This window comes from Alternaria infectoria, assembly GCF_024043175.1.
Source record: "Alternaria infectoria strain BMP 0036 chromosome Unknown scaffold_32, whole genome shotgun sequence".
In the NCBI taxonomy this organism is placed as follows: domain Eukaryota; kingdom Fungi; phylum Ascomycota; class Dothideomycetes; order Pleosporales; family Pleosporaceae; genus Alternaria; species Alternaria infectoria.
The window spans coordinates 417-13240 of NW_026250721.1; the positions used below are offsets into that span (position 1 = coordinate 417).

Below are 12824 nucleotides of genomic sequence, written 5' to 3' on the forward strand. Positions count from 1 at the left end.
TTAAGCTTAAAATTTAGCTATAGATATTAAAATTTATCTATAAGTACTAAATTCTAGCTATATATAAACTATACTAGTAGTAAATATAGTAATTATATAAAGTACTTTAAAATTTAGCCTAAAACTTCTCTACTCTATAACTTTATAATATAAGTAGCTATTAATAAGCTAAGTAAAGTATTAAATTTATATAGTTATTTTATATAAAATAGTCTACTTAGATTTTATCTAAGCTCTTTAGTAGTAAAGTTTAAAAGTCTTAGAGCTACTACTTTAGAGCTACTCTTTATTTCTTATTAGTACTTATTATCTCTACTAAAAATTACTTAGATCTAGTAGCTCTAAGATATTCTCTTAGATAGATTATATCTTTACTAGATAGCTATTATAGCTATACTATAAAGAGAAATATAATAAAAAAAAGAAAAGCTATATACTTTAATTATAACTAGAGTATAAAGTAATAAGAATTATTTACTTACTAGTTATATATTTAGTACTTAAATTAGCTTATTAGACTAGTATACTAAGATTATAGTAGTTAGAAGCTAAATTAGAGTAGTTTTATTAGCTCTTAAACTAGCTAATTAATATATACTAAATTACTTCTATTAGCTAAGAAATATTCTTTTTATATAGTATATATATTACTTAATATATAATTACTAATATAATATAACTAATAATTAACACTATTATAAAAGTATAATAACTTTATATATATACTAGAATTTATATAATAATAGTCTATTATTCTCTATTCTAATAAAGTTAGAACTTTTACTAATATTATCTATATAAGCTTTATTAATTATATTATTAGAGCTTTATCTAAGAAGAGAAGTACTATTATAGCGCTAATCTAAATAGCTAATTAAATAGCGCTAAGCTACTAAGTAAGTAGCTTTATAATTACTAAAATTTCTACGTAAATATTATCTATTATATACTCTTTAAGCTATGTTCTTATCTTAGTCTAACTCTATACTATTAGCAATACGTAGTAAATACACTAATTACGTATACCTATCTTCTCTACTAGTTGTCTCTATAATAAGTATATAGAAATAGCTTTATAAGCAAAGTTTTGTCTATAGACCTATAGCGATAGTAAACCTCGCGGTTCTCGGCAACAAGATCGAACCCTAGCACGAAAGACACGACGCGACGCGACATAGAGGCGGAGCACGTCTAGGAAGCTGGTGCCAATCCATCTCTACTCCTTCTCGAAGACTGCCCACGTCAACCCGCGCTTTTGTCGCCCTGAAAGGAACCCACCGCAACGCCGATGCGCCGCCCAACAGGCCGCATATCGCTCTCAAAGCGCCTGAGGACAACGCCGATGCGCCAGGTGGGCTTCGCGCAATCCTCAACCCAGCCTGCTCGCCGTATTCCATTTCATGTGTCTGCTTCGCGAAGGACCAAGCCTTCGTTGGGATGAGGCCAAAACAAGGCCGTTGATGCTGTTATGGATGCGTGCGAGCGTCTAGGCATCGACTTCGTGGAGCTCGAAGCGCGGGGCGTTGTCGCGTATCTCGAGGCCGGCGTTATCGGCCATCGCGCCGCTCGCAGTTGTATTTGAGCTGCTGATAGAACTCAGAGCCGGGGCTGTCTTCGGTGACGAGGTCGCCGTGTGCGTTGGAGGCGTGAGGATTGCGCTGCGCGATGCGCGTGAAGAATGCGAGGTCGTGTCGTAGGATGACGTTGTGGAGCTCTCGCAACTGCGCGCGGGACCGGGCTCAACGGATCGGAATAATTCCAGGGTCCGGCCGCCGCAGACTGAACCACAACAGGTGAGCAGGTTAGCGTCTTACGACGCCCTTTTCTATACGCCAGTTCGCCGCGGCTTCGGGCTTTGCGATGTCCGGCAGTTCGCAGTCGGTCCGCTCCTGACGTTGATGCGCGCGTCTGGAAGAGCACCACTTCACCGACTGTGCTTGCGCCACGGCCTGAGTCACAAGCTAATCGCGTTAGATGTGCCTTGATGCGACCATGTGAACCGGCAGAGTGGCTGTGCGTTCCCAAAGGTAGTGCGATTGAAAGGGCGCACTTTCTTTGGACGCAGCGCTTCCAAGGTTGACAATACTACCGACAAACGACACCAATGATTGGATTGGTCTGCAGGAAGCCGTTCCATGCGCGTCGCATCCAGACACAATGAATGAGAGGATGGCGTGAGTCATCGTCACTCATATCTCGCCGCTATTATGGCCCTCGTAGGTAAATATACAAGAGGCGGTCGGTGATCGCAGATTGAGTCACACAACGACCTTCCGACTCCGAACGATGCCACTCCAATTCTGGAGGTCGCCCGGCCAGGGCTCCAAGGACACCGACCCACTACTTGAAGCAGCATTCTCTCCGCGACTGGGTGAAGACTGCCTGAAGATTGACGACGAGGACAGCGATGATGATAGCGAAGAAGACGAGGACGAAGACGTGAAGGAGACTCGAGCCGAGCGGTTGCGCCAAACTGGAGGCTGGCTTGGCTACCTGAAAGACTTTACCATCTTCCTGCCTTACGTCATACCCAGACGAGACGTCAAAGTACAGATATGTCTACTCATCTGCATTGTCACGATTGCGATGGAGCGCGTCCTGCAAGTCGCTATCCCATACGTTCTTGGGGTGATTGCGGACAAAGTTACACACGGAGCAATACCTATCCGAGAACTCCTCATCTTCCTTCTCTTGGATCACCTCAACAGCGAGTCGGGATTGATCTTCGTGCAAGAGCTGTCCAAGATACCCATCAAGCAGTTCTCGTACAAGCAGTTGACCAACGCTGCGTTCAGCCACGTTATGTCGCAGTCGATCGACTTCCACTCTACGCAAGACTCAGCCGAGGTTATGAAGGCAGTTGAGCAGGGCGAAGCTCTGGGCAACGTCCTCGAGATGGTTGTCATTGAGATCTTGCCGACCTTGATCGACGTCGTCGTTGCTTGTACAATCTTCTACAGGAAGTTTACTCCGGCGGTGGGCATGGTCCTGCTTGGCGCATCAATCGCCTTCCTGGCTGCCGAAGCCTTGTCGTCGCGATTCACGACTGGGCTCCGGAGAAGAGTGACGAAGGCTGAGCGAATCCAAATACGAAAGATGCACCAAGCGATTCAAGGTTGGCAAACAGTGGCGTACTTCAACCAATTCAAGAGGGAGGCCAGTGTACTTTCCAGTGCTGTAGGCGACCATATGAAGGCAAGGACACGCTTCGAAGTACGAGAGGCGCTGATCAAGGCTGCTGTTGAGCTACTAGTACCGACTACCTTCTTCGCCTTGGCTTACCTCATCCTCCAGCGCATCGCTGCAGGCACGGCATCCCCGGGAGACTTCGTCTTCTTTCTCACATACTGGGACTCCATCATCTACCCGCTGAAGTTCCTGACAGAACATGTCCGCTGGTTGGTCCGTGACTTTGTGGACGCGGAACGAGTTCTTCACCTTCTGCAAACCCAGCCAACAGTCACGGACGCACCCGAAGCCTACCCGCTCGCGGTGCAGGATGGCGAAGTTCGATTTGAAGACGTGTCCTTCAAGTACGATCCCAGCCGCTACGCACTTCGCGACGTATCGTTCACGGCGTCGCCAGGTCAGACCGTCGCTCTCGTAGGCCAGACCGGGGCCGGCAAATCGTCGATTCTAAAACTCCTCCTACGTCTACACGACGTCACATCCGGTAGCATCGCCATCGCCAACCAGAATATCCGACACGTCACACTGGGGTCACTTCGCGACGCCGTAAGCGTGGTTCCGCAGGCACCTACGTTCTTCAACACCTCGATCATGGAGAACGTACGATACGCACGCGACACCGCGACTGACGAAGAGGTTTACGAAGTGTGTCGTGCAGCCGCGATCCACGACACCATCATGCGCTATCCCAAGGCTTATAATACGCACGTCGGCGAGCGCGGTGTCAAGCTGTCGGGTGGCGAGGCGCAAAGACTTGCGATTGCGAGGGCGCTCCTCAAGGATGCACCGATCGTGCTGCTGGATGAGGCGACGAGTGCGGTAGACACAGTCACAGAGAGGCATATCAAGACAGCACTCGAGAAGCTCAAGGAGGGTAGAATCGTAATTGTCATCGCGCATCGATTGAGTACGATTGTTGACGCGGACACAATCTTGGTCTTGCACGAGGGAAGGATCGTGGAGAGGGGAACGCACGAAGAGTTGTGTAAGAAGAAAGGGCGGTATTATGAATTGTGGGAACAGTCATGAAGATCTTCGCATTGCGCCGTACCAATGGGATAACAGAGACGGTTGCCGTGAAGGTTTTGTAGGGTGTTGCCGAAGCATCGGAAGCATCGGAATGTCACCTACGGTATAGCACCACAATGTCAAATAGCCTCTTCAGCGTGGGCATCAGGTCATCGCAATGGTCGCGATCGAGCGATGTACACGACAATAAGGCGCAGCAGGAAAAGCATCCGTCATAAGCCCGTCGCATTCATTGATCTCACCCTCATCAAGGCCGAGAGCTCCTCAGCACCCGAGACGCGACGCGACTGAGAGCGCCGAGTATGTCCTCAAGCTAATGCCGGTACAATTCCTCACATTCACCATCAACGTACTCGCCATATACATACACCACATCGCACATGTTGGTTCACCGCATCGCTCACCGGATTGCTGCTTCTAGAAGGTTTCGTTGAGCTTTAGTGCAGCGCAGGCGAAAGTATGGAGCGCAAGGCGGTGTCGTAGCGCCCCTCCAATTCCCAACTTCATCGCGACAACATTCGATGGGAAACATGCGCAACAATCGCATGACTGAGAAGATCACAATTTCGATACTGCGGATCTGCCCCACAGAGTCTAGCTTTGGTGTTCGAACAGCAACGCCTAGGTCGTAAGCCGGTGCTGATGTCATCCGACCAGTACACCAAGACCGCGCTCGTGGGTGCACCGCCCATCAGATCGCGTACCCTACAGGTCGGGTCGAAAAGTCGGTACAAATCTCCCGCTTCACCAGAACCTTCGGTGAAGTCGAAAGGTGTGGTCGCAAAGTTCAGGTGGTAATCCGGTGCTTACTAGCGGCCAGCACGGTGTAGCCGGCATCAACCGCTGGCATGGCATCGTGAAGATGGCATGACCACCATATAAGCCCTGAAGGTGCGCACCTTAAAGTCGGTACAACCCATAGTTCCTTCGCTTCCATCACTACAGACCTGCAACGAACACTCAACGCCTCAATCCACTCACTCAAACAACTAACTCTATCCACCATGCGTTTCGCTCTCTCTACCATCGCCGCCGTTGGCACCCTTAGCAGCCTCGTCGCAGCTGACAACATCTACACCTACACCAAGCCCGGATGCTCCGGATGCGCCTTCTTCTTCAAGGACATCGACCACAACATCTGCGCCGTGTCCATCACAGCCAACGCAACTGACATCGCCGATGCGATCGCCAAGGGCGTGACCACGGTCCAGTCCGGCAAGCTCGAAGGTACGTCTACACGTGCTCTAACCTCACGCAAAAGCCACATCGTACTAACACACCATCTGTAGTCCAAGAGTGTGGCGAGAAGCGCTTCATTGCCTGGGACGAGGGCCCCGAGTCCAACGACGATGGCCTGCTCCAGTGCGGTAACATCGACCAGAAGCTTCGTATCACTGAGACCTCGACTTGCATCACTGGTGGTAACTTCCACGGTTTCAGTTGGACCGAGCCTGGTTCGGACGGAAGCGACTCCAACTCCAAGAGGCAGGCTGATGCCGCTGATGATGTTTGGAAGTGCACTGGTTCCACTGAGCCCTATGGCGTGTACCTTGGCGGAAAGCACTACCAGGTCAAGGATATTGACCAGGCGGACAAGGACGCGTTGATGGACATGGCTTGGAACGACAACACAGATGTTCCTTCTGACTTTGAGAAGTACGCGTTCACTCCCGGCATGTAAATTTGAAATAGAGGAAGCGGGAAGATTGAGGGAAGCATAGCGCTTCCCCGTTCACTCTCTTTCTTTTGGAAGAGCAGCCTGGCAAGTCGGGCCACGGAGGCGGGAGGATAAGTCCTGGGTGTAATTAGTAGTTGCAGGTCGTCCCTAATACATCACATACCTCACGACCACGTGCTACTTAACACCCGCCGACGATGCTCCATATCATCTTCCGTTCGTATCGATCGATCGACAAGTCTCGAGCTGCTGCAATAGCTATCACGATAAGACAATCCGCTGGCGATAGATGACCACTTGACGCGACATTACACAAACCCCGCTCGTGCGCGTCTTCCGACGAGCGAACTACGCTCACATAGAACAGAACGACAAGCACAATGTAGACTTCGCAATTAATATCACACTTGCGCAAGACGTAGCGCCACGTCGCAAAATGAATGTGTTATTAAAGTTCTACTGTGAGACCCTTCGTAAGGGTACAAGTGTGGCTATCGAATGGGGTAGAATGACCCCTTGGCTCAGAACAGCCCCTTAGGCTTTCCGTCCTTCTCAGGGTCTTCGTACTTCGTCTGCGGAACTTCTGTATGCAAGCCAACACAGTTCTGCCCTTCGTAAGTTCCGTTCAATTGAACTTCTTTACCGGACTTCGTCTTCTAGTACGACACAACAGCCATGCGCATCCTTGTTTCCACCACCGTGGTAACGGCCTTAACCTTAGACTTGGGTGGACATCTTAGGGGCATCTTGACTTCCCACTTCTGCCTCGTGATAGTCGTCTTGCCCTATGCATACCTCCCGCTGACTGTGACAGTTATGCCTACCGAGTCGTTTAGGTTAGGGACGAGTTGTAGATGGGCTTAGGGTGTGGAGACGGAATACAAAGGGAGGTGTGACTAGGTTATGGGCATGAGTAAGGTACGTGAGGGTGATGCATAACGCTACGTTGCAAATGAGTGTCCTTGATGTCCTACTCTAGAAGCCTTCTTATACCACCCCTCGCATACAGTGAACTATCACTTGTTCTCGGCCTTCTTCTTCTCGGCCACGTAGTCGCCATACGAAGACACAGTGCTCAAACTAGCACAACTCTGCCCCTCATAAACGCCCTTGAGCTTCACTTCCTTCCCCCCCTCCTCCGTCTTCCAGTATGATACAAACGGCATGCGAAACCTAGTCTCCACCACCGAAGCCGTGCAAATCGTAGCCGACTTGGGCGGGCACTTGAGCACCACCTTCGCCTCCCACTTCTGCTTCGTGATATTCGTAGTGCCCCACGACATCCTCGTATCTAGCGTCGTACTAAGGCCCACCTTGCCCTCCGCAATCAGCGGCACCCCGCAACTGAACTCGACCGAAGCCGTGACAGAAAGCCCAACCTCCGAAGTGAAGGTCGACTGGATTTCCGTCTCCTTGCTAATCGTCACTTCCTGCGTCGTCTCAATATCCAAATGGTTCATCGCTGTTTGCTGGGCTATTTCCTTGGGGCGGGGCGACGTGAGGATCTCCGGATGCTGCTCGTCATAGTCGATCCTGACGAACTTCAACGGCTCCATCTCGAACGTGAACCAGTGGTCGTCGTAGATCTTGTCCGAGTCCGACAAGCAACCTAGTTCAGGCTTACTATGAGTCCTCGAGAAGACATTGCCATTTCCCGCAGGGGAGTGCAGACGGAACTGCTTGTTTCGCACGCCCGTGCCTTGGGTCTGTGCGAGGTCGAAGTATTGGTCTGGGTATGAACCTGGCGGGTCGCAGGTGCCTACCTCGCCGTTTCCGCCGTTTGCGCCGTTGCGGTGGTTTGCCCAGAGGGCGCGGCCCGTGTAGGCGCTTACGATGAGGTAGAGGCCGGCGTTCTCGTCTTTGCCCGGCTTGATATACCAGTAGTGGTCGTCGTAGGTTACTGTGCTGTCGTAGTGGCTCAGATGGTTGGTACCGCGCTCGTTGCTTATGAGGGCCCGTCGCGAGGACATGTTGAGGATGCGGGTGCGGACTTCTGGGGGTGGGATGCCGTCGGAGGAAGTCATCTTGAATGGCTTGAATTGGGTAGTGATGAAATCGAGAAGAAGACCTTAGTCGTTTTGGATTTGACACTTCAGGAGCTGAGCGAGAATGACCTGGAGCGGTTAAGGACTCTGTACTGAAGTTGCAGTACTTTATGTACCCCGAAGGTACCTAGAGGGCTCGTCGCATCAACAGTCCCTTTTTCCGTTTCAGAACTAGCTCGCGATGCTTTTTCTAAGCTTTCAAACCGGTCAGCTCGATTGGTAACTTCTGATGCGATTTCGCATGTCGGCTCATTAGTTGCTGCAGCGGTCCTGGTTGCTGGAAGACGGGAGCGAACAACCGGGTTCACTGCGCGCCCGGCAACGAAAGTCCTAGCTCAAGACCTAGTAGGCCGTGGTGGTGTAGGCATCGCTGTAGTGTTGCTACTATGCCCCTAATGGACTCTTGAGTCGGCTTCGCACTGATGCGCACAATGGAAAATATTGCTATCGCGACATCGGCAGCCGTCCGTGAGACCTTCCCTACACCACACCATCGCATGCTATGCTGGATTGCGCTGAAGCCTCTTGCGTTGAAACATGATTGGTCTCGTCTTTGCCCTCGACCTTCGCGTCGCTTGAGATGCTGACCGCAACTTCATGCAGCCTCGAGCAGGTACGTAGTGACGACACAGTTTCCGTCCTCTCCAGTCGCTTACTAGGCACTCCCAAGATGGTCTACTAGTTTCCAGCGATGACTTAAGAATCGTATGCGCAATCATCCCGAAGTTATACGTGTTGTGCAGGCGCCTGACATGACGCACACCGTTCAATCAACGCCAATGCTAGTTCGTTCGCATGAGTCAGTACCTATCATGATAGAACCCTCGACGCTGTTAAGGACGTCAACGACGCCGCTTGGCCCGGACGTGGCTTACGAAGTTAGGACAATGGGTCGATGAAGTGGCTGCAGCTTAATCTGCGGACTGCGCAACGGGCCGATGCCGAAAGCTCGCATATACGAAGCTGTCATGCACGATGCAATCGGAGGCTCGGGGACCACCTCTCATTCTTTGAAGCACTGATGTTGATGTCTGGCAACAAGAGGGCTCAGTCCTGGGGGCGGCCTGGAAGTGAAGTCTATATTCTTGAGCGATGAAGTGGTCGGAAGGACTCCCTGGCCCGACGGAGAACTGCGGTTCGGTCTTGCCGAGTGCAAAGGTGGGGCGATCCTTCCCGCTCTCGCGCAAAGGACGACAATCCACACCACCACAAACGACAGCGCCTGCAAAACATCGGAGCTGGCTGTGCATGACGGATGCACGTCGCTGCGGGCCGCTGTTCTCGCAAATACACTGGTAAAAAGCAAGCGCAATTCTCCACGACAGGAAAGCATGCCGTCGCCACTCCAATGTGTTCTGCACGGCGTTGACGTGCACTCTAGATCTGCCTGCGAGATACACCACAGACTATCTCGTAGTCGACTAGTGGGCTTCTGAAGATGAGTGCTTCTGTACGCGTTGGTAGCGTTCATGTATGTATTGCGCCACCGGCTACAAAGCCTGCCTTGCGCAGAATCTGTAAGATCACTTTTCTTTTTGCTGTTCCGGCTTAACTTAGACCTCGCCGCACGCCAGCTGCATTATGAAGAACGAGATGCCTTGGTCGATCGAACAGCGACCGCAGTACGCGAGGTCAACATTCGTTCTTGGACGTCCATGGCGATCGTGGCGTCACTCAAAGTACAAGCAGTTAATTGCCCAGTCTCAACGAATTAGGCATGGAGACTCCACAGTTGGACGTAGAATTGAAGGGTCCTAGACATGCGTGCGATGCGTGAGCAGTCGTCTTGACCGCGTCACCTGGTCGATTTGTCCATGCCCACGACATGACCCTAGTCCCACCTCTCTTGATACCCCATCTCCCCATCCCAGACCCATCTACAACTCATCCCTCACCTGCTCCACCCCTCCACTCAAATCCGGCATAGCCATAATCTTAACGACCAAACTAGTCCAGCCCGTGAAGTGCTGCGTGCGCTGCCCTTTGCCAGTCTCGGGGTTGTATTGCTCCCAAGCAAAGCCCGTCTCCTTCCAGCTCTCGTACACGGTATTGACTAAATTCTTGCGGAGTTCGGTGTAGATCTTTGTTGCGCGAGCGCGGTGGGGGCCAGGTGATGTTGCGACGTTCTAGGAACGCACGGTCAGCATGCATGTATTATGAGAAGGAAAAGGTTTGGAGACTTACGAGTAGTTGCGAGACGGCGAGGTAGTTGATAGGCATCCAAACGGGACCGCGCCAGTAGTCTTCTGCTGTGTGGTAGAACTCGTCGCTCTTGCTTAGACTCCTGATGCCGTAAGGGCTCCAGAGCTCCTCTTCGTCCTCTATCAGGTCGAGGATAGCGCCTAGTCTATCGCTGTCCTTGTCGACCAAGCCTGTCAGGAAGGGGAACAGGGAGATGTAGCCTTTGTGGCAAACTAGCGAGTGCTCTTCGTAGTCGTCGATGGTGGCGTCGCAGTAGGTCTTGTCCTTCTTCGACCAGTGGAGGTCGTCGATGTTGCGAACGATAGCTTCGTCGTAGCGTGCAAACTCGGCGGCGTCGTCTTGCTCGTCAAGGTAGATTGCGATGCGCTTGATTGCGCGAGTCATCATGCCCATCCAGCTGATCAGGTCGACGTGAAGCTCACCCGGGTGTGGTGGCTGAGCGCGAGGGTAGTCGTCAAGACCTGAAGTGAGGATGTGTGAAGGCGTACGTCCGCGCCACCTGTAGCCCTCTTTGGTGGAGAAGGCCTCTCGATCGTAGCTTTTGATATCGCCAGCCTGGGTCTTGCGGTACCAGAAGTAGTTGCGCTTGAGGAGTGGGTAGAGCGAACGGAGGTATTCCAGGGCGGCTTCGCGGTTCGAGAGTTGCATCGAGTAGGACTTTTGTTGCTGCAGTTTCTCGCTACTAGTGTCAGTCTTCATAGCATCGAGCTTGTCGAGGAAAGACGTGATGACCATGAAGAGTGTGGGCGGGTTGGCGTAGTGAGGGTACTGAATCTGGAACTCCTCTGGTACCTTGCTGCGAGCTTCGGGGCCGAGAATCTGTTCGCGTCCGATCCAGCCATCGTCATCCATCAGCTTGAACCAGCTCTTAATAATGTCAAGTGTGAGATCTGCATCCCAGTCGATGACAGGCAACAGATGGAAGCCCTCATCCCAAAGGAAACCACGAGGGAAGAAAGGTCGCGACGGGATGGCAGTGAACAACTCAGACGGCCCTTCAAGCTGAGCTGGGTTCCTTGCTCGCGCTTCAGCAGCCTCCTCCCAGAAGCCTTCGCTATCCTCTTCGTAGGCGGGGTCGTAGGATCGATCAACACGAGAGTCACCGAAGAAGTAGCCGATGCCGCCGATAAGGTTCGAAAAGAGCGACTTGCCAAACTCCTCGTAGCGCTCCTTTACAAATGGCGTCTGAGGCTTGAAGATATCCGTGAAGCGAGTGGAGAAGCTAGAAGTGACTGAATCGATTTGCTGGGTGAGATGCTCAGATGAGATCTTCTCGGGCGCCGATGCAGATGAGAAGATGATGTCGAACTCGAAGGGGCCCTCAAAGACCTTCTGGACCAGGTGCATGTTGCCCTTGCCCGGCAGATGCTGGATGGTGTAGACCTGCGCAGGCGGTGGTGGGTTGTCCTCGCCGTACTTGGGGACCAGGACGTCGATCTGGCCCTTCATGTGCGCAAACATCATGGCCTTGACCTGCCACAGCGCATCTTCAGGCACCTGTCCGCTGTGTGCCAGTGTCCGGTCCAGAGGCTTCTCGTCGTAGCTTGGGTGCCCGGTGATGGGATGTCCGCCGGTGCCCTTGGTGACTGTGAGCTCGAACTCGCCCAGTTCCTTCGTCTGCCCCTTCAAGACCACGTCGCCCTCGATGCCAGGCTCTTCGGGGTCAGCACCTTCAATGCCCAAGTTGCCGAATCCAGCGAGCGTGTTGTACCAGACGACTGTTGTGCGCAGGTTCGGGCCAGCGTCTTCGCGCGGTGTGCCCTTGATCCTCGCGCCCCAGCTGCCGCCATGCTCTCCGCCAGGGAATTTGATGAACTCGGTGGTGATGTCAATCTTATTCGCCGGGTCGTGGATCGTCTGTCGGCCGCCGCTGCGTACATCGTATTCGTCCCAGCCGTAGCCATCGAGCTCGTGTTGCTCGCATGTGTGTCGGAAGTCTGTACAGTCAGCAATGGGTTCGGTACAAGCTTGGTATTGTAGGCCTACTATGCTGCACGCTCTGGTAGTCTTCAACCCGCGTCCACATCAGACCGCCCATCAAGCTCTTTGGAATGCGCGGCCGGACGCCAAAGTAGAGGTTTGGGCGGTAGGGACCCCATAGCAAGCTCGCGTTGGTGGCTTTCTCGATTTCGGCGACCTGCGCGCTCACGAGGGGCAATTGGAGGGCGAAAAGGCATGTGAGCCCCTTCCAAAGGGTGCCATGCCGAGATTCGCGCGTCATGGTGTTGGGTGAAACTGAGAGCTGGAGCTGGAGCTTTGCGGGGGTTTGGGACACATTTCGCGGAGGTCCCGGGGTTGTGATGGCGATGATTGGCTGGAGCGGATAGCCTTTTGGATATCTTTGCCTGCCACCGCCTGTGTGCGAACGCGACGAACTACAGTCTTTTAGCACGCAGAATACGTTTTGTTCAAATGTATTACGAGGGTACGGTGAAGGTTGGGTGTCAAAATGAATCGTAGTTCCCTCAATCTATCGAGTCCAATCCACTAGAAACTTCCTGCTCTGAATCTGGTAATACAGCCAGGTCTCACTTTTCCCAGCTTGCTCTGCTCCGGTCAGACTGAGAGAACCCGTAGAATGCAGAAGAGAAGAGAAGACACCGTACCATGAGCCGCTTTTTCATGCATGTAGATCCTGCCATGCCGTCCCGACGCTTATCCGTCACACACACCAGCACAAC

General features: G+C 52.0%; 4 protein-coding genes across 4 annotated transcripts; 2 read left to right on the plus strand and 2 right to left on the minus strand.

The window, feature by feature from the left end:
* Window positions 1-2220: 2220 nt before the first annotated feature.
* On the plus strand, window positions 2221-4218 carry J4E92_010122 (uncharacterized protein; the record flags this gene model as incomplete). The annotated part of the gene is made up of 1 exon (XM_051501463.1): window positions 2221-4218. A coding segment is annotated over one exon (1998 nt), but the record flags the coding sequence as incomplete, so codon positions are not given.
* A 1004-nt stretch (window positions 4219-5222) lies between these two features.
* Window positions 5223-5899, plus strand: J4E92_010123 (uncharacterized protein; the record flags this gene model as incomplete). Its single annotated transcript, XM_051501464.1, has 2 exons — window positions 5223-5445; window positions 5508-5899. The coding sequence occupies 2 exons, from the start codon at window positions 5223-5225 to the stop codon at window positions 5897-5899; spliced, it is 615 nt and encodes a 204-aa protein (XP_051348249.1).
* A 1013-nt stretch (window positions 5900-6912) lies between these two features.
* On the minus strand, window positions 6913-7920 carry J4E92_010124 (uncharacterized protein; the record flags this gene model as incomplete). The annotated part of the gene is made up of 1 exon (XM_051501465.1): window positions 6913-7920. One exon carries the CDS (start codon window positions 7918-7920, stop codon window positions 6913-6915), a length of 1008 nt encoding a protein of 335 aa, XP_051348250.1.
* Window positions 7921-9818: 1898 nt separating this feature from the next.
* On the minus strand, window positions 9819-12364 carry J4E92_010125 (uncharacterized protein; the record flags this gene model as incomplete). Its single annotated transcript, XM_051501466.1, has 3 exons — window positions 9819-10067; window positions 10126-12080; window positions 12130-12364. The coding sequence occupies 3 exons, from the start codon at window positions 12362-12364 to the stop codon at window positions 9819-9821; spliced, it is 2439 nt and encodes an 812-aa protein (XP_051348251.1).
* Window positions 12365-12824: the final 460 nt, after the last annotated feature.